This window comes from Arachis ipaensis, chromosome B7 (genome assembly GCF_059453495.1).
Source record: "Arachis ipaensis isolate K30076 ecotype BB chromosome B7, ASM5945349v1, whole genome shotgun sequence".
Taxonomy (NCBI): domain Eukaryota; kingdom Viridiplantae; phylum Streptophyta; class Magnoliopsida; order Fabales; family Fabaceae; genus Arachis; species Arachis ipaensis.
Window position 1 is genome coordinate 111,897,523 of NC_142442.1, and position 23,933 is coordinate 111,921,455.

The 23,933-nt window shown below is 35.3% G+C and overlaps 4 protein-coding genes across 8 annotated transcripts; 2 read left to right on the plus strand and 2 right to left on the minus strand.

Moving 5' to 3' along the window:
• Nucleotides 1-513: 513 nt before the first annotated feature.
• LOC107609625 (F-box/kelch-repeat protein At5g42350) lies at nucleotides 514-3,583 on the plus strand. Of its 2 annotated transcripts, none has more exons than XM_088493283.1 (3): nucleotides 514-667; nucleotides 803-893; nucleotides 1,491-3,583. In XM_088493283.1, the coding sequence occupies exon 3, from the start codon at nucleotides 1,568-1,570 to the stop codon at nucleotides 3,302-3,304; it is 1,737 nt and encodes a 578-aa protein (XP_088349409.1). In that variant the 5' UTR covers nucleotides 514-667; nucleotides 803-893; nucleotides 1,491-1,567; the 3' UTR covers nucleotides 3,305-3,583. The 2 variants fall into 2 exon arrangements, with proteins under 2 accessions (XP_088349409.1, XP_016167120.1); XM_016311634.3 differs by having other exon boundaries at nucleotides 521-667; nucleotides 1,502-3,583.
• A 1,046-nt stretch (nucleotides 3,584-4,629) lies between these two features.
• LOC107609626 (U-box domain-containing protein 44) lies at nucleotides 4,630-8,738 on the minus strand. The gene is made up of 4 exons (XM_016311635.3): nucleotides 8,204-8,738; nucleotides 7,082-7,648; nucleotides 6,636-6,945; nucleotides 4,630-6,408 (listed from the first exon to the last, which is right to left on the minus strand). The coding sequence occupies exons 2-4, from the start codon at nucleotides 7,637-7,639 to the stop codon at nucleotides 4,829-4,831; spliced, it is 2,448 nt and encodes an 815-aa protein (XP_016167121.1). The 5' UTR covers nucleotides 7,640-7,648; nucleotides 8,204-8,738; the 3' UTR covers nucleotides 4,630-4,828.
• A 4,270-nt stretch (nucleotides 8,739-13,008) lies between these two features.
• On the plus strand, nucleotides 13,009-14,980 carry LOC107609714 (uncharacterized). 4 transcript variants are annotated; one of them, XM_016311730.3, is made up of 7 exons: nucleotides 13,009-13,307; nucleotides 13,393-13,510; nucleotides 13,606-13,695; nucleotides 13,904-13,929; nucleotides 14,090-14,177; nucleotides 14,286-14,413; nucleotides 14,606-14,980. In XM_016311730.3, the coding sequence occupies exons 1-6, from the start codon at nucleotides 13,119-13,121 to the stop codon at nucleotides 14,378-14,380; spliced, it is 606 nt and encodes a 201-aa protein (XP_016167216.1). In that variant the 5' UTR covers nucleotides 13,009-13,118; the 3' UTR covers nucleotides 14,381-14,413; nucleotides 14,606-14,980. The 4 variants fall into 4 exon arrangements, with proteins under 4 accessions (XP_016167216.1, XP_016167217.1, XP_088350474.1 ...); XM_016311731.3 differs by having other exon boundaries at nucleotides 13,618-13,695; XM_088494348.1 differs by having other exon boundaries at nucleotides 14,286-14,980.
• Nucleotides 14,981-15,541: 561 nt separating this feature from the next.
• On the minus strand, nucleotides 15,542-23,432 carry LOC107609627 (Calcium-binding EF hand family protein). Its single transcript, XM_016311636.3, has 13 exons — nucleotides 22,795-23,432; nucleotides 21,239-22,535; nucleotides 20,481-20,699; nucleotides 20,167-20,384; nucleotides 19,584-19,658; nucleotides 18,765-18,836; nucleotides 18,588-18,686; nucleotides 18,355-18,426; nucleotides 18,158-18,272; nucleotides 17,602-17,670; nucleotides 17,228-17,513; nucleotides 17,001-17,079; nucleotides 15,542-16,628 (listed from the first exon to the last, which is right to left on the minus strand). Exons 1-13 carry the CDS (start codon nucleotides 22,930-22,932, stop codon nucleotides 15,867-15,869), a joined length of 3,501 nt encoding a protein of 1,166 aa, XP_016167122.1. The 5' UTR covers nucleotides 22,933-23,432; the 3' UTR covers nucleotides 15,542-15,866.
• Between the last annotated feature and the right edge of the window lie 501 nt (nucleotides 23,433-23,933).

Consider the following 23,933-nt stretch of genomic DNA (forward strand, 5'->3'; position numbering starts at 1 on the left):
AAAATAATTGAATATATGTATAATAAAAAATTGATATTATTGAAGGATAAAATTAAAATTTATTTCTATGTATCATTTTTATCCCCTAACGTTTTTGTCCTATTTAAGTCTCTAATGTTTTAAAATCGTCTCAATTTTATTCCGCCGTCAATTTTGTTAATGGATCTCCAACGGCAAGACAATATTAAGTCCGTTTTAAAACGTTAGAGATTTAAATAAGACGTTTTAAATAATTTTGACCAAACGTTGGGAAATAAAAATGAGAGGGTAAAGAAAAGAGAAAGGAGAAATAAATTATCATTTGTACCCATAAAATATACAGACACGCAGATAAATTTACCCATATAAAAATAAAACGATAATTGTAACTACGGAAGATGATTTTTATGTGCCAAAAGTGTCTGAATATTGGTTATGTAATTAATCTATGTATTTTTGGCACACATAAACTATGTTCTATGATTATAATTATTATTTTATTGATACATTTGTATGTACAAATGGTAATTTATTCGAGAAAGGAGAGATTGAAGGGGCTGTATGAAGGGTGGTGGTTCGCTTTTTAATGAGTGGTGAAGTCGCTTTACTAAATTCCCGTCTCCACCCACTAACCTTCTCCTCATCCAATGTCTTTTTTTCATTTCTTGAATCCCCTAATCTCACTAATGTATGTTCTTCTTTTTCTCTTTATTTATTTAATATTACTATTATTCTTCTGCTTTCTTCTTCGGTTCCTCCTAATCGTAGAGGTTCCATGAAAACAAAAGGTAAAGTTGTTTTCTTTTCTGTGTTGATGTGGTAGGTACAAGTACAGCATGACCATTTTAATTGGACTCTCGAATTGGTGATTCCTTCCCCACCTCTTTCTCTCTCTTTTTCAATTGCATTGCAATGTAAGTCTTCTCTTTCCCCTTTCGTTCTCTTCTTTTTTCACACTTTCTTCTGCTTTGGAAATTCTGTGAACGTTTGTTTCCGTTGTGCACAAGATTAGATTTATCCAACCACAAAAGTCGCATGGATATGTGAACTCAATTTATTTCCTTCTCAAGATTTTAGTTTGCGGTGTTTTTTGTTGTGTTGTGTTAGGTATCAGTCACTGTTCACACTCATCTTTCACTCTCACTCACTGCTACCTCTTTTCTTCCTCAAGTTCATCTCTTTATTCTTATTATTTTATTTTCTTTTTCAATTTCCACATAGATTTGCAATTTTCACCCTATGTTTCCACTTCCCTTCTGGATCTGGGTTCATTCACTGCCTTCCAAGGAAATTTCCGTTTTTTATTCATAATTTTTGTTAGAAAAAAGTATATTTTAAGGATCGTTCTTGTTTTTTCATCTCTGCAACTCTTGATGGGGTGTAGCAAGTGTTTTTAACGGAGAAATGTTTTGTTGTGTGTGGAACGTTAACTTATAGAACATTAATGATGTATGTGTGGTGTTGCAGTTGGTGATTGTGATTCTAATTTATTGTGTTTTTTCTTTCTTGAGATGAATCATAGAAGGCAAGTTTCAAGATAGCTATGGGGCTTGTATTTTTTCTTGTGAAAAATTAGTGAGTGAGCATAATGTTTTCTGAAGGATTGGGGGCAGACGAATCTCTTTGTCAAGATGTCCATAGTTTGAGCGTGTCCAAGCGTCTTGTGAGGAGTGTCAGCCAGAAGCTGAGAAAGAAGAATAACAGAAGTGCGGGGGAAGAAGATGATGATCTGAAGGGTGTTGCTTTGAGATGCCTAACTCTGTACAGTCGAGGTGGGGGCTGCAAGGTAGGCGCCGACACCAGTGATGAATTCAGTGATTCAAATGGTAGGAGGAGATCGAGTGCCAGTGAAGAGGGTAGGGGATATAAACCTATTTGTGGCCCTGAAGAAACTGCCGTGGATTGTTTCTCGTATGGGGTGAGGGACATATTTTGGCGGAGACACTCTAGAAAGAATTCTGAAATTGAAGAATTGGCAGCAAATACTAGAATGCATATCTTTCTCCCGGACGATGTTCTGGAAATGTGTTTGGTCCGGCTCCCGTTGACAAGTCTCATGAATGCTCGCCTTGTGTGCAAGAAATGGAGGGCATTGACTACCACTCCTAGATTCCTCCAAATGAGAAGAGAGGGTTCATATCAAAATCCATGGCTGTTTCTGTTTGGTGCAGTTAAAGATGGCTTTTGCTCTGGGGAGATACATGCATTGGATGTGTCTATGAATCAATGGCATAGGATAGATGCCGAATACCTAAGGGGAAGGTTCTTGTTCTCTGTTGCCAGTATACAGGATGATATCTTCATTGTTGGAGGATGTTCTAGCCTGAGCAGCTTTGGGAGGGTGGATAGGAGCTCATTCAAGACGCACAAAGGGGTGGTCGTATTTAGTCCCTTGACGAAATCTTGGCGTAAAATACCATCTATGAAATATGCAAGATCAGTTCCTATATTAGGAGTTTCTGAGGTCAGTTCGGATTTCCCAACATGTCAAGGTCATCAAAGCCGGCAGGATAGACGTCCAAGATCAAGGATCGGTGGGGTGTCGGATGTCTATGAGGATCCTCATAAGCTCTCAATGAGACGTCATTGCAGATCTTCTTTCAATGAGAGTGAAGCTTCATCTGTTACCAGTAGAAGGACATACAAATTCCTTAGACAAAAGAGTGATCATTCAAGTTCAAAGGGAAGTAGAAGAGTTTTGCTGATAGCTGTAGGAGGTCTGGGATCATGGGACGAGCCTCTGGACTCTGGAGAAATATATGATTCTGTATCAAATAAATGGACTGAAATCCAGCGATTGCCTTTTGATTTTGGGGTTGCATGCTCTGGAATTGTTTGTGGCAAGATGTTTTATGTTTATTCCGAGACGGACAAGCTTGCGGCTTATGATGTTGAACGGGGATTCTGGATATCAATTCAAACCTCTCCATTTCCGCCCCGTGTTCTTGAATACTACCCCAAACTTGTATCTTCCGATGGCCGTCTTTTCATGCTCTCTGTGTCCTGGTGTGAAGGGGATGGTCAAATCGGGCGCCGGAACAAGGCTGTTAGAAAATTATGGGAGTTAGATCTCATGTATCTTACCTGGACTGAAGTCTCAGTGCATCCTGATGCCCCAATGGATTGGAATGCAGTATTTGTGGCAGACAAAAGCCTTATTTTTGGGATAGAGATGTTCAAGATATTTGGTCAGGTGTTGGATTTTTTCACTGTATGTGATGTGTCTGATATGGCACGCTGGCACCATATTTCAAGGAATCATGTCACTCATGTGCTGGATGCTTCTTCTTGCTTGACCAAAACTGTGGCAGTGCTACATCTTTGAAATCCTTAGCTTACATGCATGCATTTCTACTTTGTATTTGGCTGCACATAATTTTATACGGGCAAGTCTACTGAACTTTGCAGGTTCTCTGTTTCAGGGTTTCTTATGTACCTTATTTAATTCATTTCACACCAATCATAAAGTTGAATTCCCCCCTTTGGCTTTGCACTTGTATTTTTCTGCTATCCATCAAGTTCCTGGAATTATGTGTTTGTAAGATGAATTCTACTCTCTTTTATTCCTTGGTCATCTAAATTCATTTATTAGTTCACCAATCAACCTCATTTTGTCTTTTAGTATCTGGCCTCAAGCATTAGTCATTTTCATAGGTAGGATGCTAATTCCAATTTTCAAGCTTTGCTTAACCTTGGGAGTTAAATGAAAGCATTATTCTACTCTATAAAGCAATTTGGGTCCTGGACTACTCATTTAAGCAATTGCCTATTTTTATTTCTTCCTTATGGTACTTGAACAATTAAGTCAGATTATAATGAGAGAAAATAATAAACAAATTTCGTTTGAAGAGACGGTAGAAATGTGAAGAATTCGAGAAAGAAAAACAAAATAGGGTAACTCTTGGAGTAAGAAATATTTTTCAACGTATTACTTTGTGTCGCTCTATAGGTGTATTTAAAAGGTTATTAATTTATTGAAATGCTAAATTATGAAATAAGGTTTTTATTTTTTTTAAAGAATATCAGATTCATTTATAATTTAATCGTTAGAAGACAACGCATGCCAATGATGACAGGATATCAGTCTGCTTTAAGAGCTTTTGAAAATTGAGTAGTAGGACTAAAAGTTGTAAGGAAATTAATTCTTTTTAAGGGAGTTGTGTAATAATTGGTTATGGAATTAACAAAATTGAACATTTCTAAATTTTTATTCTTTCCATGCCTTTTTTAAGTCTTTTAATGTTTTAAATTTATATGTCAATTGGTTTGCGTGTTTTAACACGAAACTATATATACTTTTTTTCCTTTTAAAAAGATTGAATTAATTAAAATATGTAATCAAAATGCATTATCGTTATTTCTTATTTATGCAACTTAATATAAATTCGATTTTTAATTAAAAATAGTAATATTCAATTATATTGTCATAGATAGCTTTGCCATTACAAGCGACCAGATAACAATGTGGTTCTCTTCTCACCATCTTCTGCGTATTGAAAAGGTCACAACAGGTCTTTATACAAATTTGGTATTGGTTTCACGAATATTTTTAATTTCGATGGGAATTTAAACCAATTTCTGGAATTTCCTGGCCCAAATTTTCATACTGGTGTAAGTTCTGTAAAGAAGTTTTGACCCTTCATAATAGTCTTGCAAGGAAAAATTAACACCTCCTAAAAGAATGGGTAATTAGTATACAACAATCCCAACTGCAGTTGAATCAATGCATAGCAGATAAAATAAAACAAAAATATAGATACAATCCAAAACTGCTTGGAACAACAGAAAATTACATACAAATATTTGTAATCATAATTGTAAACCTCACATTGAAGCATCTACAACAGGCTTACGCTCCTCCCATGTTTGGGAAGATTCCGGAGAAGTTTGGTATCTTATCAACATGCTTGAGGGCACGCTCCGCAATCTGCCTTGTTCGGTAGTCGCCATGCTGGAAAGCATCCACAAGTGCAGTGCTCACATTTTGATCGCCTGAAACTTCATAGGCTATATCCTCTGTTCGCAACAATCTCTCCACTGCCCAGACTGCCCTCCTCCGCAAGTTCTCTGTCCGTTTCTCGAGTAACACATCGAGTATAGGCCTCACTCCCTCGGCATCCAACAACACCTGTACTCCTTGTTCAATATCCACTCCATCATCTATAAGAGTAGATAAGGCTGCAAGTGCTGCCTCAACTACATTCACATTCGTGTGGTCCAGTAGAGCTACCAACTTAAGGACTGCTTGCCCTTCAAAAAGGCAAAATGTTTCTTTTAAAGAGCACAACCCTCTGTGAATCCTACACAGTCCAGTAATGACCGGTTGTGTGTAACAGCATGTAAAGATTGAAGCACAAACACCTGGCGGTGGCAGATCAGGCAACTTTGTTAAATTTTTCGACTCTTGGGACAGATTCTCCAAAGCTGTGGCGGAAACCATCTGTACATTATCAAGTCCGTTAGTTTGAAGCATTTCAATAAACAATGCAGCAAGATTGTGGTCACGACAGAGTGCAAGGGCTTCCGGCTCCTGATCTATGACATATGTAACCCTTGCAAGAATCTTCACAAGCCCTTCAAGAAATGGTGTCATGAAGCGACTGCTCCTGATCTCACCCTTCCTGATGGCAATCACCCTAGATATGACCAGCTGAAATGCACCTTCATCTAGCAGCTGCCTTGTGAGTCCCAAATCCCTCTCAGGAAGATCCGCTAAAAGGCCAACAGCTGCTGCCTGCTCTTCAGTGATTCCTGTACTCTCTGATATGACTTTAACTAGACCACTAAGCTGTCCGACTGAGCCACGTAGAGCATCGGCTAGTTCCTGACCCATGTGGGGTGAGAGATTTCGAAGAAGTCTTATGGAAGCTACACGCAGATCTTTCTGTGGAGCCTCAATGAATTGAACTAAACTGATAGTGGCGCCGGAACTTTTGATAGCAGAAACCACACTCAGAACTGTGGTTGGAGAATTAGTGAGTCCGACAAGAACTTGGAGAAGTTTGCACTCAATTGCTGGACCAGTATTGCTTATGAGATGAAGTAGATTATGAACTATGTCCTCTGAGACCAGAGTTTGGTGACCAGGTCCGAAAGGAATTGAGTCAAAGTCTTCCCCTGAGTTCACCACATTGGCAAGAATTGTAGCAGCAACCTCTTTTAATCGTGTTGGAAGCTGATTTGGACCCACTGCAAAAAGGTCATTGACAAGAGGAGAAAGTATTCCCGCTTCGATAAGAACCTTTGCACTTGGCTCGCACGATATCTGATTTAGTGCCTTCAGTGCAGCTTCTCTTGACTGCATATTACCACTTTTCATTATATTGATCAAAGATGAACCTGCAGTTCTAGCAACATGGACTTTGACGTCATTGTTCAAAACCAGCTCACCAAGGAATCCAGCCATTGAAAGTTTTGTTTCCGGTGGACCTGAAAGAATACATGATAATGATTTGATTCTCACATATGAAAGAGAGTTCTGCAACCAATCTTGAGTCCCGATACTAAGAATAATAACAATTATAATAATAATAAACGGATACCCATTTCAAAAGCAAAATATAAATTATGCTCTCTTGAGAATTAACATAAATAGTGAGCAAAGTAGCCACACAACACAGCTATGATTGAGATTAATTACAGAGTAGTGTTAGCACCTTCAAGAAGTTGGGTCAGAAGAGGCTTCAATCTACCATTTTCAGCCATCTGCCGTACGTTATTCTCACACTTCTCCAGATTCTCCAATGTTTTATCAGCCTTCTCAACAGTAGAAAGATCTTCTGAATTGCTGCTTGTCATTCCAACTAATATAAGAATAGCTCCATTAATTGAACCAATCTTCTCACATAGGGTTTCAGATTTTGAGAGCTCATAAAGCAAAGAGACAGCTTCCTCTCTTTCTTTTGAAAGCTCATGAGACAGGAATTTTACAACTGTACGCACAGTGTCACCTTCAGCCAACAATTCCTTTGGAACAAAGAGAAGATGTTAACATAAATCCCAAAGGCAAACTGCCAGAGCTAAAAAATAAAATTAAAAGTTGAAAAAATACGCACACATACTGCAAAGGAAAATAAATGATAGCCAGCAAAGAAGTCACAACCTTATTTTCATCGTCTTCCTCTACCACAACTCTAAGAGTTTCCAAAGCTCTACATCGTATCTTACGGCTGCTGCTCTTCAACATGTCAACAATCATGGGTATGAGCCCTGCACTGCGGACATTATGCTTATTTGACCTGCTTCTTCGGCATATGTGCTGGATATACTTTAAAGTATGAAGCGTATCATTTTCTGGACTTCCCATATTCAACGAGCGGCGAGCCATATCCAGCTGTGCAGCTTCATTCCTGGCCGTCCACTCTTCAATGGTGTTTCGCAGAGCCATACTTGGATTCAGTTCTGCACTCTTTAACTCCTGCAGAGTCAACGGACAAACAAGTTGCCGTCCACTTTCCTTGCATTCCTTGAACCACTTTTCAATTGCTTCACGTTCAAAAGTCTGTCCATTTTCTAACGTTACAGGGTCCCGCATAACTTGCTTTGTCAGAGGACACACGAAAGCATCATAAATGGGCTCAATGTGCAACCTATCGAAATGAAAGCTATCATCTGACTGGCTGCCAGGGTCATTGCTTCCATCCCAGCTTGAAGCCATCATATATGTTTCCTATTCCCCCAAAGAAAACAACACAGCAAGGTAGTGCTGATAAGTTTCCATTGTTCAATAATGACAATTCATAAGATCAAAAGAGTAGTTAAACAATGAAGAAATTTGATGTAAACGCACAAACAGAATCATGCCTTGGCAAAGATATATTCTTACTACAACGACGAAATTGCAAAGAACCATTGAATTAAGTCAAAATTAGAGAACAGTTCAACAATCTAGTGCTAAAATAATAATAATAATAATAATAATAAGGATCACTGAATTAAGATCTCCCAGAATCGACACATATCGCCTTAATTTAGAAAGAGAGCCATACAAACTAGTCCAGATTAATTTCCATTGAAATTATCGTTGCAATCAAGAGGAAAATTCCGAGAAAATTCAAACCCAACAAAAATAAAAACATTTCTTCAGAGCAGAGATAATTTGGGTTACGACCAAGGACAACAAAACAAAGGGGGGTTGGGGGGGGGGGGGGGAGGATCAATAATTTTGTCTAAATTTCAAAAATAAATAATAAATTGCAGAATTGAGCTGATCAATAAGAGTTACCTGTGTAAATCAAAATTGGTGGAAGTGGCAGAGATACTATTCTGAAACCCTACTTTTTAGTTTATACTAAAGTTTGAGAGTTAAAGAAAAGAGGTTGAGGAAAAGTTGATTGGAGAAAGTGGTTGGTGCAGTGTCATGGTATAAAGAGCTGGAATTGCAGAGATGAAAGTTGAGATGTAGGAACAAAGAAGAGGAGGAGGAGGAGGAAGAAGAGAACAACAGCAACAGAAATTGCAAAAATAAATAAATAAAATTAAAAGAGAGGAAAATCAGAGAGAAGGAGAGAAGGTTGACTGGGAGGAAATAGTCATCAACTCAGCCAGCCTGAGAGAGAGATTATTATGTTTGTTTATGATATTTTTTATGATATAAAAATTATAAATAAAAAACATTTTCACAAAAATAATACAAGTAAAATAACATATTTCTTATTTATGTACAGTGTCCCTTCAAACACTGCCAGGTTGGCTCCACTCGTGTTTTTATCAATATCAATCATTACTTTATAATGATACTACGGAGGCGGTGGACCTTTGGATTGCTAAGGTGCCGCGAGCTCGACTTATATAATATGCGTGTCATCTCTACATACGGTTGTCTGTATGGACAACGGCGGCTGGTAATCATGGTGGTACTGTATCGACTTTTGCTTTGAGGAGAGAGTGAGAGAAAAAGTTCACACCATATTGAGAGAAGGAAGTAATCCTAATTTGATTTCATAAATGACGAGATTTTGATTTGATTTAAATTTTAAATTGAAAACTATTCAAAATTAATTAATTGTCATAACTGATAGGAATTATGATTTGATTCAAATTTTAAATTGAAAACTACTCAAAATTAATTAATTGTCATAACTGATAGGAATTATGATTTGATTCAAATTTTGTCTCTAATTTAATTCTAATTTCAATTTAATCTCATTGTACACATTGTATAAAATATACATTGGCTTTTTCTTGTAACTGTTTAACGTGAGTTATCTTTTTTATTTTTCTATTGACCCTTTGTTTTCTAAACTCTTTATTATTACTTCTTTATTATTACCTGCACACTTACCAACCATTAATTAAAATTTTAATTATGCCTTTTTGGATTCTACGCGTAGGTTTTCAAGGATGAAATGGATGGTGACGGTATAATAAGTGAGTGAGGCAAGATATTTCATCTACTAAAACTCCAGTGGATTCGTTTCTTTAGTCTGAAAGTATTTCATACACCATGAAGAAGAGGGTTTTAAATAATCGCAAGTCTGTTCGTGCAAAGGGTGAGTGTTATGTTGTATTTAGGGGACGGACACCCGGAATATACAACACTTGGGAGGCGGCAGAACCACAGGTGAGTGGCTATCCGAAGAATTTGCATCGCCGTTATCGGAGTTTTGAAGCGGGTAGGAGAGCATGGGTTGATTACATGCACGAGCAGTGTGTGGGTGTTTCAAACAACGGCCAAGGAAGTCAGCAGTTACCTGTTGGTGTTGCCTCTGGTTCGGCAAGTGCAAGCGACTCCCATCTTCATCATGACCTATACTTCACAGCAGACGTGGTGAGTGGTGGACCGCATCTTTGTTTTAACTCATCCTCGCATCAGGTGTCACAGCCAACTTCCCCAAATGAAAGTGAAGACCACCTCCCGGGTTCCGACGGTAAGTGCTTTTTATGATACTGTTGGAATTTTTCTATTTTAGACTGTGAATAAAGAAGTTGGGTTTATTTTTGAATAACCGATCGTTTATTGTGGTGTTGCATTGGCGCAGCAAGTGCCATTGCGCGACTTCAACATGCAGTCAGCAAGTTAGAGGGGCGTGTGTCTCAGCTAGAGGTGGAAAACAAGAAGCTTTTAGAGGCAATGGATCAGATGTCAAATTTGTTAAGGACGAAGACTCACAACAAGTAACAATTTTTCCTAAAAGTCGGTTGATTTTGATGTATGCTATGTTGGGCGATTCATAAGTAATTGACTAGTGAAAGCAATGCACATGGCCTCATTATGTGAGTTTTTTTTTGTTGGTTTCTAAAATGTAGCTGTGTTCAATTTTTGGTTATGTGTTTTATATCGTCTGAATGTCATGTTTTGTGTGTGACTGCGTTGTTCGATTTTTGGTTATGTTGTTAAGTAGGAATGAATTGGATCTCCTTAACCTTCGTAACCTATTTGGTTCAATGATTCATTGTTGATTATCTATAAAAATATATAATTTATAACAATATATAATGGGAATTAAGAGGGTTTGGTATTCAATATTTTTTTTCTATTTTACCCCTATTTTTATAATCTAAAACTACATCCTCAATCACGTACTCACGTACTCACGTACGACAGAATGATGTAACTGCTTCACTTAAAAAAATTGCTCACTCTCAATCGTAAGATTATAAAAATGGCTCTATTTACACTATAGTTTAAACAAGGTAATTTTTTTAATTAAATGTACAAAGAATAATTTTTCTCTTTAAATTATTATCATACTATTTTAATATACTTTTGATGCTTATCTACAATATATAATGATAATTAGTGTCTAAATTTAAATTCCAATATTACTCTTAAAGAGAGGTTTATTATTAAAAAAATTCTTTTGTCAATTACGTTAAATAAAAAAATTTCTACCTATTTTTTTACAGTAACCTCATTAAGATATTCTTATTAGATGAAAATTATTGTTACAAGTATTTTTATTAAGATATGTTTTTAAGGAATAAAAATAAAATAGTTCAATAAGAATAATTTAAAAAAACAATAAATTTACACTAATAATTTTTCTCTTCAAATTATTAACGTACTTTTTTAAATACTCTAAGTACCTACACAATATATAATATCAATTAGCGTTCAAATTTAAGTTCCAATATTATTATTAACGAGAGAGATTTATTAGTTTTTAAAAAAATTTACACACAATAATTTTTGTATCAATATATCATGATTCATTTTAAAAATAATATTTATTCATCTAAGTCATAGAATGTCTTAAAAAAATTATATTTAAATAATTTTTTTATCTTTTAACTATTTTATATTTTTAGATTCAAAACTTTGTATTTTTTTTATTCAAAATTTATTTTTATATTTTATTTTAATTCTATTATTCAAAACTATTAATATGAATTTTAGTTTTTAGGATAAATAAAGAGATGGGATTTTTTTTATAAATTAAATTATTGAAAAACTTATTTATTATAAAAGAAGTCAAATGTATTTCTTGATTATAAGAATACATATAATTCAACTTTTGAATGTAATCAAAATAAATATAAATTTATTCAATTTTTTAAAATTTACATTAATTATTAAAATTATAATATAATGAATGTACTCCTATACAAATATAAAAACGATTTCATAACTATTTTTTTGTTAGGAGAAAACATGACTTAATAAGCATAAAGTCTAATTTAAACAACTATAGATAAGTAAAATAAGTAACAAAAAACGAACATAAAATTTAATTTTTTTTGTTATTTAGTATAAAAATAAATATAATAAAATAAATCATTGTTTTCATACAAAATGACATAAAATTTGACATTATCCCTTTCTAGAACTATTTATTTTTTTTAGTTTTTATTCTTATTTTTGTGCTTTATTTTAATTTTGTTAAACAAAAAAGTTCTAATATTATTTAACTTTAATTTTTAACTTTTGCCACAAATAAAAATATATGACTTTGTGTGTATTAAATAATAAAAAAATACTCGAAACAAAAAAAGTTAAGTTTGCTCTTTCATTATATTTATAGGAGTGTAAATTATTCGCACAAGTGTTACAAGACCTTTTTTTTTTTTTTACTTTTTTTTTTAAAGTAGTATTCACTTTTGATTGTAATAATTATGAATTAATACCTGGTGATAACTAATTGCGATTGTAGAGAAGATAGAAGGAGAAGAAGAGAGAACAAGCCAATATAAACATGGGGATGAGCCAATGATAAATATGTAGATAGATAATGGTAAGGAAAAAGAATAATGAAAACAAAAATTAAAAATTCTAAAAGAATAATAAAACTAAAGATAATTTGAAATGTTGAATATAAAATTATTAAAAATAAAAGTTTTTTAGCCATTAAAATTATACGAAAGAAAAGAGTGATTTAAATATAAATTTTTATATTTACGCTAGATTAAATAAAATTGAAAAATGAATAAATTTATAAATATTTATAATTTTTTATCTTCATTGTTACACATAATAACAACTTAATGATTTAAGTATTATACTTAAATTAATTTAAATTTAATTATTCTATATATTAAAAAAATTAAATAACTTATAGATTTTTTTTTATTTTTTATTTAATTATTTTATACAAAATTTTTGAATGCTTGATATCTTAATTTTTTTTAAAATGATAAAATATGATTTAACAAGCAAGTATGAAAAATAAATATCTGAATAATAGTTATACATCTAAATATCTAAATCAAACAAAAAAAATAATTTTTTTTAACAAATCTTTAACAACTCTAAAGTTAATATAAGGGATAGTTATGGATCAAGGCGATGAACAAAAATGAGAGCTATTATAATGATGTGGTGATAATTGATTGCATTTGAAATTAATAGAAGAAGAAAACAAGGAAATAGAATAAAATAAAGTTAATAGTGACGAGACAATAATAATTATTAATATAATTTTATTTTAACAAAATATGATATAAATAAATCACGTTAATATTAAAATAAAAGAATATTTATCAAATAAATTTAAAAAATAAATAATATATCAATAAAAAAATTAAAATTAATTTCTTAAAAATAATAGAAAAACAGGAAGCAGCTAGGATATATAATTTAATTTTTTTTTTATGCATCAAGATTAAATCAATACATATCGAAATTAGTCAAATTACCAATATTTGGGATCAAACAAGCGTTCCAGCGATCGGAGGCTGGAATTGTGAACTAACTAATTTTCATGGAGGAACGGCATTTCATTCCCGAAAGTGGCGGCGATCAAGAACCATCGCAGGAGGCGGTTGAAGTTGAGAATCGACGGGAAGTGCGACTCCAGCCTGGAGCTGAAGAGAAACTCGTGTTGCAATTCATGGACTCGCTTAATAGCTATCTTTCCCTCTCTCACTCTCTCTCTTCCACACTTGGACAAGTAGGTATTCATTCTTCTTCCTAATTCCCTAAAAAACTAAAATCTTCTCACAATTCTGCAATTCATTTGCCCTAATTTTGGACAGGCATGGATGGAATTAGCAAGTGCGAGGCATTCCATGGGAACTGCACGCATTAATACTTCTCTTTTGGACCTCAAATTCCATCCAGCTTCTACAACGTTGAAGATTACCGAATATGATGGTAAAGTCTGTGTTTTTATAGTGGAACATGGTGGTAATTGTTCAATCCTTTTGCTGTGTACTTCTTGATTATTTATCTGTTTGAATATATTGAAGTTGATTCGGTAGATGCAAAAGCATGGTTCGTGTTGCGTAAATGGGTATCCTCTGAAGAAGATGAAGATAGTAATAGCACCAAATCTTCTGGTATGGCATTCTTACCTGAGTAATTAGGGTTGTGCTAATTTAAGCATATTTTTAAATGAAACATACCTACTCAAACCAAACTTCTGCTTCATTTGTTATTTGATTCTGCTGTTGTGTACTTTTAAGTACTTCTGTTAGATGTTTCTAATTTTCTTATACATGGTGGTTTTACAAACTGCTGAGATGACCATTGCAAAGAAATTTTCAGAACTCGCAGATGATGATGATGTAGTAGTAAGTATTCTACACTTTCTTCTTCTTGCACTGGATTGTTATTAAGATCATTGCTACCATGATGGAATCATGGAGTGAACAAATTATAGACATTTCCCTTGTACAAGTTTCTAAGCTTTGAATTGAGTTATTGTATAAATGTTGTTAGTGATATTCACAGGTTCGAAGGGAGCGAGCGAAGTCATTGTCAGTCTTTGGAATTTTAATTCCGCCAAAGCTTCGAGCCGCCCAACTGTCATTTGAGAGAGGTAGACATATAAGAATTAAGAATTGATGATCTTAAATCTCCTTGCTTCCCTTGCAAATGTGCTGATAACCAGGATATAACACATTCTGTCGAATGAAATTCTTTGCAGCACTAGAGACACTAGTAGAAATGGCAAATATGCGATCGTCATTCCTATATTCGTTTCACCAACTTCATCAAGAGGTAGAAGATACTAAGGAATAGGCAGCATTGGGTGGCAAGCAGTATCATCAAAGGGTAACATGATTTTCCCTTTATAGAAACCATTATCCTTTCTTCCGCCTTTAGCTGGAAAGACAGAGACAGAATGAGGAAAGTAAAAGTAATTGGTTTGCAAGATAACTCAATGATTAGCGAGAAATTCGTAACCAAATAGAATTTTTTTTCCCCCACTTATTACTAGCATGCTTAATTTTTTTGCATGTACAGGATGCCGGAAATGTGTAGCATGTGGATTATCTGATTATAGTAATGGGGACCAGCATTCCAGGTTGTTGACGTTAAATTGACTGATTTGTCAGAAGATAGTGAAATATATTCGCATCATGTTCATTTCGTTTTTGCATCCCGCGTATAAAATTATCTTTCAACGGTTTATGAGATGTTAAAGATGAAGCAAAAGCAAGTTCCTTAAGATAGTTTTGCCGACACTAGCTTCATGTTTCTTGTGTTTGGCTTAATAACGCACTCTATTTATTCATCAACCTTACTGCTCACTTGGAAAATGGCGTGTAATTATGCTTGTTCTTTTTCTATAACATGGGAGGCTGAAAAATGAATAAATTACAATATTAAAACGAGCAATTTTTCTATTGTTAGGATTACAGTAATATTTGAGATGATGTATTTTTTAGAATTAATTTGAGGCTTTATCTAACTAAGCAGCCCGAGTGCCCGAAAAAGAAATAGAAAATGAGAAATGCTAAGAAACTATCAGAATTTATTGTTTTTAACCATTACTTAGTAATCAACTTAATTCTTTTAGCATAGTGATACAACATACGGCTTTTCATATTTTTAAACATTTAAACATTGATGACTAATTGATGGCTAAGAATAATAAATTCTAATAATCCTCTAACATTCTTCATAGAAAATAAAATAAAACAACTTAGAAAAACAATCTGCCACCACTCAAAATAAGGAGGGAAAATAAAGTAAGTTCAACATAAATTAATATATTCAATCATGAATATAACTCTCACCCCAACTCTAATTCTTATTTTTTCATCCTTAGATATGGTTTTGACTATTAAGAACGAAGAATAAGAAGAAAGATACACATACATAACCAAATACATCAGAGGGAAGCTGCATAGCACTAATGCTTCTATGAACCTACGCAGAGTGAGCACTGCTCTCTAGTTTACAAGAAAAATAGATCTTATAAGTGGCAATGCTCCTAATAGAGATTGACTTGCGATTCAACTCAGTATAGTACATATCACATCAAATCATTTAATCTCACATCTCTCTCTCACTCACTCTCATTCTCACTCATACACATCCTCCATCAGCCCCAGGAAAAAAAAATCCTTAAAAAAAAAAAAAATCTTTAGACTAATACATCAACGCCACAAAATACAATAATACCATCCAGCTTTTCTTCTAACTATACACAAAAAATGGCCTACAATGAACAATCAAGGAAATGGAAACATAAAAGGAAACAGGAAACTTGGTTTACAGGCTAGAATGCACTCCAATTATCAGAACCCTTCTTCGAAGAATTAGTATCTGAAGAAACCTTAAATGGCCCAGAGGAACCAAATGGATCAGTGTCATCGAAAGAGAATGCACTGCTGTGGCCTAAGTCCTTGGTGCTACTAATTGAATCAAACCTTGCATGCCCGAAATCTTTGCTGCTGCTACTCATGGAATCAAACCTTGTGAACGTCTCAGGATGGTAGCCGAAGTCTTGGCTGCTGCTACTTATGGAATCAAACCTAGAAAATTTGTCATTATTGAACCCAACATCTCTGCTGCTACTAATGGAATCAAACCTTGCAAATTTATCATTATTTAAGCCAAAATCTCTATTGCTACTCATAGAATCGGACCTTGTGAAATTCTCACTACTGTAGCCAAAATCCTTGCTGCTACTAAAGGAATCAAATCTTGTAAACCCCTCTGGTTGTGGAGAAAACCCACCATCATGCATGCTGAAGGAATCGAACCTTGAATCAAACCTTGATGTCTCAAAGAAATCCCCTGCCTCACTGTACCTTGGAGAGTTGCCAAACTTGGAAAGTGGAGTTGCAGGTACTGAATCATCAAAAGTGGAGTTTCTGTATCTCGGAGAGTTGCTGAACTTGGAAAGTGGAGTTGCAGGCACCGAATCATCAAAAGTAAATGGGCTCTTGGCCTGGAACATGCCATCTGCATGTGTAGATCCTGTTCTAATTGGGTTAATACCAAAGTCACCAGATTTGAAGAAATCTCCATCAGAGTCCTACAGAACCAAACAAGAAAAATTATCATAGCATTAGATCAATTACTTCACAAAAGCAAAGAACCACAACGGGACAGGGTTGTGTCAAGAAAATCAAAGCAACTGATATCTGAAAATGGGATAACTTTGAAAAATAAGGGTAATATTGAAGACCAACATTACATAATAATAATAATAATAATAATAATAATAATAATAATAGTAAATAATGATGATGATGATGATAATAGTAATAATAAATAAAAAACCACATTATGTTTCATACATATATGGGCTTTCTCCACCTCCACAAGTATTTACAGACACCGAGAATTTGTTACTTTTTTTAAAGAAAGAAAACAATACAAAGAAAAGCTATCTGACAGAAGTTACCTTGGTACCAGGAAAATTCCACACAGAGTCTACATCGTCATTATTGTCGAATGCACCCCAAGTCGATTCATCAAAACTTCTGTTACCACATTAATAATATCTTAATTACTAAATGCACTACATTCAAATCCAAGTACTGCAGAGAGGAAGAACAAGCCACAAAAAGATAGGAAAGGACCCAGAAACCACCCTATCAGCAAATAATAAAGAGAAAACAAACAAGTTACCTAGTTTCTGCATCTCCTCGAGGACTTTTCACAAATGGACTGTCTTCCACAGTAGTCCTTCCAGCTGGACTACCACGAGGGCTTCTTGCAAAGCCATCTTCACTGTGTGTATAAGATTCATCTTCAACTGCATAATCACCATTAATAGCAGTTTCTTGCTTCCCATTTGCATTCACAGGTGAACCATAAGCTGAATTGTCATCAGGGAAATTTTGCTCTCCTTTAACGAAGGTGGGTTTTGATTTTGGAGATGCATGTTTTGCAAAAGTGAGATCATTGGCAAATCCTGGAAGTTAAAATAGCAAATAATTGGGTATTAGACAAAAAACAAAAAACACAAAAACAAAAAACTCAAAGAAAGAAATATTGCATACCTTCATCTTCAAATTTATCCCAATCTTCATCCCAAAGAGCTGCTCCCTCTGCAATCCCAGGTTGCCATCCTATGATTCAAGACACATGCACGATCATGTTTTTATGTTAGACAGAGAGAAAAATGCCTTCATAGCTATTAATATGCTATACAGATCTTTCACCTATGATTACAGCCACTTATACATACAACTTGGTAAAGTTAATGATACATTTTAAACAGAACCAATGTTTTTCCCCAAGCTCTCACATACTTATTATACAGTACCCATGTTTAAGCAAATTGCTGATGTTCAATTTAGTGCATAACAAGTAGAGAAGGATAAACAACTATGTAGGGCTTGCCACCAGTATACCCTCGTAAAATTTAGGTTTCTAAATGGCTCCAAGAAGTAGATTAATTACATAAGAAAAATAACTAGAATCACATATTACAAGAGGGAAAAGCAAAAAGTAAAAGAAAAAATGACAATTTTGTAGTGTGACCCTTTGAGAATCAACAATAAATTAAGGGGTTAAGCAAGAAGCCACAAGGAGACAAATCAACATCGAACTTACCGGTAGGAAGCTGAACCATTGCAATTGACTTCACATCTATCCCATGTTTCTTGCATCGTTCAGCCAAAGCCTTAAATAACTCCTCAAGATCTGACTGTATGCGATCAGCCCGGACCTATGGAATTAACTAATCTTCAGCAATAAAATAATGCAGAGGTTTTCTAGAACACCAGAAATTATTCAGAGAAAAAAAATACCTGAAGAATACCATCTGCACTGCCTCCTTGTTCCATTTTGACAATGGCTTGCTGCAACTCCACCTTCCTTTCCTAATATGTATAAAGTAATGGTTACGTGATGCATTGAAATGTTCAAGTGCACATCCTCCTAACTAACAGAAATAAATTCATATTTGCAGCACATGGACAATGCATGTCAATTGATCCTATCTTTTACTATTTGTCAAGTAATAATGAAAATTTCTAATTACCTGTATATCACGAAATTTAGCTTCTTCAACAGTCAATTTGGATGCTATTTCTGCTACCTGTTTGTACTTCTCTTCATATTTCTTGCTTAACAACTCTGCCTGTAAAATAGCAGCAACTGAGAGTTTATTCTTCTAACTTCAAGTTAAATCATATATTTAAAGAGAAAAGGAACATACCTCACGTTTGTCCGCAGATGCCCTTTCTGTAATCTCATTCAGTCTATTATCACATCTGCTTTTATATAGAACCTGACATACATATAACAAAAAGGATTCATCGGTGTGTAACAAGTGAGTGCACCACCAAATGTTTGTAGTCGCTCATAACATTGCATACAGTTTTATATTAACAGCACATAATAAGCCATCATACTCAATTAAAAAGCTTAAAAAATAATATTTCTCACTTTCTTGAACTCCAAACAGTTCCTTTAGATGTACCCATTTATAAGCCTTACTTTCTATAAAATGCCACCATGATTCTAACTAGTAACTACAGTTTCTCAGGCAAAAGAAAAGCTTCTCCAACCATCACAATCCTAACTACAAATCAAACTGAAGCCTAACTAGAACCTTAAAGCTACCATTAAGTCACTATAGGTTGAATTTCAAATCGATCCCTACCCATTTATTAGCTGGACTAGCTATATTGAATTAACAAGTTAAAGACATTCCCTCACACTAAACTGCATAATTCTAGTACCACTGTTTGATTAGATTAATTTATGCTTAACTTCAAATGCTTGAGTTGAGATCATTTCCAGCAAGAAAGGCAACCATGTGCTACAACTTTCACATAAAAGGGTCATAGATAATTAATAAATTTATATTTTGAAGTAGCAAGCAGCTGTGCATCAACCCTAATTACTTATAACCAAGCTACCAGCAGCACGACCTTGAATCCCCCATTTAGTTTATCTCAACGTATAAAACCTTAAGTACATATACGCAACATCAGTTCAAGATCAAAAGGAAAAGATAAATGTGACGAATTACCAGTTCCTGCATTTTGTTGCGGTAGTATTCCAACTTCTCTTTTGAATCCAAAATCACATTCTCTGCTTCTTCAGCCTACAACAACAGAGAGTGATATCTTTATGATATATCAAAAGGTGCAAAGGAACTGAGGCCACATACAAAAATACATGAGATGGGAGACTTTTGGTTTCCAAAAGTACTTATGAGCCCCATAAACCGTTTAAAATAATTTCTTGCAAAATTAAATTTGGGACACTGGGCTAACATCCTTAAAAGGTGGCACTGATATAAATTTTAGGTTAAAATTAATATTGAAAGAACTACCAAACTGGCACTTAATGCTCCTATTTCAAAGTCAAAGGTGTCCATTGGCCTTCAAATTGTTATTGGATGTAATTAAACTTATTGGTTTAAGATGAACTTCATAATGTTAGCATTTTTTATTTATAAAGAATGAAGGAACTGTTTTCAATAAAAATTAGGACAATCATAAATTAAGCACAACAAAGAGAGGATAATTACAAAGACTCATGAGGAGGATAAGGGTTCATTGATAACGTAAAAAGAAAAACAGTTACGGAACCTTCATTTCTGAAAATACCTTCTCTGTAGTAGTTGCATCTTGAGGCTTTGGCATATGCTGCTCACCATTATTTGTGCGATTCATAAAGGAATCCTCCAACACAGGAGCACCCGACTTTTGCTGATTGGGCAGCATATTGCCACTAACCTGGACAGAAGTTCCTTGAACCAGCGGCCTCAAACCAGCTATTGGTGCCACCGGCCGAGCACCTGGCGTCCCTTGTTGCTGCTGAAAACCTTGTGACAAACAAGAAGTAAAAATACCATCAAGAATATCCTAAAAAGACAAGTGGAAAAGGAAACTTTCATGATCTGTAGGTTATTGAACTATACCTGGGCGTATACCCCAAGCAGCACCTCCATGAGGAATTTTAGGATGGCCCAACATAGACAATAGTGTCTCATCAAACATGACATTATGTGGAAGGGTTGGCGGAAGAGAGTGACCTTCCCTGTACCTCTCCATCAAATAAAGAGCATAACAAAACTCTTTCAAAGAAAGCATACTATCATTATCCTGATCAGATAAGTCCCACACCTTCTTTAAGACATCTGCAGAAAGTCCAGCACATATTTAATTATATGCTATCAAAGGAGGTCGTCCCAAGAATTATACAAGAGCATGTCCAAATAATGAGATATGCAATCAGATAGAACTTAAGCAGGAAACAGATAGTCCCGAGCTTTAGTGGATAAACATATCTAATAATAACATCATCTCATCAGTGTAATGTTTTCCCCCAAGCACCTTCTAAAATACATTAGCATGGCACAGAATCTTCAATAGCAACATCAAATTTCGAGCCAACACAAAATTGTTTAAAGTATTCATTTCATAAAGGATGAGACTTAAGGACTTGGAATTGTTAAATATTCTTGGCTTTAATCAAGTGGATTCCCAAATGTGAATTTGATCTCAGGTGTAATAGTTGTCACCAACCATATAAACCAGCAAAAGCATCCGTAATATTCTCAATTTCCAATTTTAGGAAGCTATGATGCAACATATCATGGAAAAGTTAATACATTAATGCACATAATGCAGAAACAACATCAAACAGTTGTCACAGCATGAAAACAAAAGGTTTTACCAATAGGTAATCTCCAACTTAAAAATAGACTGCGGGCCTGCTCCCCTGTGATTTTTCCATCCCTATCAGTGTCAACTTCCATAAACACCCTTGTATACTTCTGCACATCAGAAGGTTTCATTTTTGGCCAAGACTGCTGTGAATTGTCAGAATTAGTATTTCCAAGTCCAGCTGATATCCCAGATGATGCATGGGGAGAAGAAGCAGGTGGTGAAATCTGCTGGCTAGGGTGTGAAGCAGAAGCAGGTGGTGAAATCTGCTGGCTTGGATGTGAAGCAGACTGTCCTCGCTGAAATTGACTACCCACAGGCTGCATTGAGAATGCACTCTGCAGTGAATCAAGAGCATTCTTCTTTGTTGCAGGTTGGGCACCACTAGACACTGGAACAATGGCTGAGGAAGCAGGTGAACTGCTAAATGAAAAACTCTGTCCAGCCGGATCTTGTTTCAGTGTGGATGATGTGGTTGAGAATAAATCATTTCTCAAGACTGAATTGGAAGAGAAACCATTTCCAGAAACAGATAACGCTCTTGTGTTGACAGTTGTTGGCTGGGACATTGGTGAAACAGGAGCGAGTGGTGGTGTTGACGTTGATAAGGGAAGTGATGGAGCTAGTCCTCCAGGCCTAGCAGCAACTGTACCAGGACCTCCACTATTCCAACCACTTGAGATGCTAGGATTAGAGAGATTGTGGCTAGCCACATTAACTCCTTTAGAAATATCCGGGCCTACAACCCCCTGTTGTGGGCGGGGAGCGCTAGTAGCTGGCATAGATTGAGGCGGTCTCATGGTCGGACCCAGCTGGGAAGGAAAATATTGCTGGTTAGCAGCAGGACCAGGAAATCCTTGCCCTCTGTAGGCAAAACCTTGGGTTGATGTTGGTGCAGTTACACCCATCGTCATTGAAGCTGCAGACGAAATCGAATTCGGATGCGGTGCAGTCACCCCCATCTGTGGCATTGAAGCTGCAGGAGCTACCGAATTCGGGCGTGGAGCAGTTACACCCATCTGCGGCATTGAAACCGCAGGAGCTACCGCATTTGGGCGTAGTGCGGTGACACCCATCTGCGGCATTGATGCAGCAGGAGCTACTGCATTCTGGCGTGGTGGGGGTAATGCGGCAAGATTGATCTGAGGCGCAGGGATTTTTGCAGCAGCAGGACCATATAATGCGGCCTTCACGATATCAGGCGTCAAATCTCGCTTACTCTGAGCAACAGTTACCAATCTCAGAGCATTGTAAAACTCATTCCTCCCAAGGAAACCAGTTTTGGCCTGATCAGCATAATTCCATACCTGTAAAATACACCAAGCACACCAAGTATTAGGCTAGATCACATCTAAGTTTCCATCATATAATTGAAGATAATAAACAAAGCATCAAACAAAAAACCTAGAACAAGGATCCGAAGCAAAACAAGCACGAAACGATATCCATATTCCATTACATCATTGAATCCCAAAAAAGCAGAAGATATAAGTTAACAGAAGTACAGTGGCGTGATTCGTATGGCATAGGTTAGAATTAGGAATTATAATGAGAATATAAATGAACCTGAGCAAGGACGGGTTTGGGCAAATTGGATCCCATGAAGAACGAGACAGCTTCAGCTCCACTGATTCTTCCATCACCATCTAAATCCGCTCTCCTGAAATACGCTTCGAACTGATCCATGTTAGGTGGTGCTGCCATCTCATTAATTGTATGTATTCGGCTTCAATCTTCAACCGCTAAATTAGATCGCACGCCGCAGAAGGAACTGAATCAGATTTAGGGATTTGTTAAGTTGAAAGAGAAAGGGACGGAAATGATGAATTGGGAGAAAAGGGAATATCGGTGGATGGCAAATCGAGAATTCTACGCCTGAATTGGAAGAAATTAAGAAAAACTGGTGGCGGGTTTAATTTTTCCGGCGAGATGCGGTGGCGTATTGTCGGTGGAGAACAGAGGTCGAGATTCGACGGAGAAATTTCACTGACTCGTTTGTTTAAGTTTGATTTGGGCCTCTTTGGGTTTGTGGGGATGAGACGAGAGATACTAAGAAGCAGAAGCTTCATTTGATTTCATCTACATAAAGTAATATTAATATTAATATTAATGTTGTAATAATAATCCCCAGCTTATACACCATCAACAAACCTTATCATAAAATAATAATCATATATTAAATAATTCTTATTAGCTGTCCTGCTGTAGCATTATTCTTTTGCACCCGCTGATTATAAGGTTATTTGTAATAATTTATTTAACATCAGCATTTTTATCAATTTTAGAAGAAGGGGAAAAAAAACCAGCACAGACACTTTAGCATTTTAATATTAATTAATATTCTTATTTAATATATTTATAAGTAAAATGTAAATTTTAATTTTTACTCTTATTTTTATGTACTATTTCAGCTAATTGCTGAAAACACAAAATCTATTTCCGATGTGCTTGATGATTCGATTGATTTGATTTTGGAGTCCTAACAAAACACACAGAAAGTTATCTACCTGCCCCATTTTACAATTTTTTTGTAATATTTAAAAGGAATGGATTAGGAACAAAAAGGAAAATTAGAGTGTAGCAGTCCAACTTATTTTATGTCTGCATAGAAAATAAGAATGATTCCATACATGTACAAAAGAAAGAGACAGTTTACATCCTTAAACATTCTATACGAAGTAAAAAGTGTTGTATTTTTAAAACAA

What these genes read in the sequence shown, in the direction of transcription:
- LOC107609714 (XM_088494348.1), top strand. Translation starts at nt 13,119, where the DNA reads ATGGAGGAACGGCATTTCATTCCCGAAAGTGGCGGCGATCAAGAACCA. An exon ending in TCTCTTCCACACTTGGACAA is followed by an intron (nt 13,308 to 13,392) that starts GTAGGTATTCAT and finishes AATTTTGGACAG; the next exon opens with GCATGGATGGAATTAGCAAG. An exon ending in GAAGATTACCGAATATGATG is followed by an intron (nt 13,511 to 13,605) that starts GTAAAGTCTGTG and finishes AATATATTGAAG; the next exon opens with TTGATTCGGTAGATGCAAAA.
- LOC107609626 (XM_016311635.3), bottom strand. Translation starts at nt 7,639, where the DNA reads ATGATGGCTTCAAGCTGGGATGGAAGCAATGACCCTGGCAGCCAGTCA. An exon ending in AGGAAGACGATGAAAATAAG is followed by an intron (nt 6,946 to 7,081) that starts GTTGTGACTTCT and finishes TTTGTTCCAAAG; the next exon opens with GAATTGTTGGCTGAAGGTGA. An exon ending in TCTGACCCAACTTCTTGAAG is followed by an intron (nt 6,409 to 6,635) that starts GTGCTAACACTA and finishes GTATTCTTTCAG; the next exon opens with GTCCACCGGAAACAAAACTT.
- LOC107609625 (XM_088493283.1), top strand. Translation starts at nt 1,568, where the DNA reads ATGTTTTCTGAAGGATTGGGGGCAGACGAATCTCTTTGTCAAGATGTC.
- LOC107609627 (XM_016311636.3), bottom strand. Translation starts at nt 22,932, where the DNA reads ATGGCAGCACCACCTAACATGGATCAGTTCGAAGCGTATTTCAGGAGA. An exon ending in ATGCAACTACTACAGAGAAG is followed by an intron (nt 19,659 to 20,166) that starts GTATTTTCAGAA and finishes CTGTTGTTGTAG; the next exon opens with GCTGAAGAAGCAGAGAATGT. An exon ending in CATCTGCGGACAAACGTGAG is followed by an intron (nt 18,687 to 18,764) that starts GTATGTTCCTTT and finishes GCTATTTTACAG; the next exon opens with GCAGAGTTGTTAAGCAAGAA.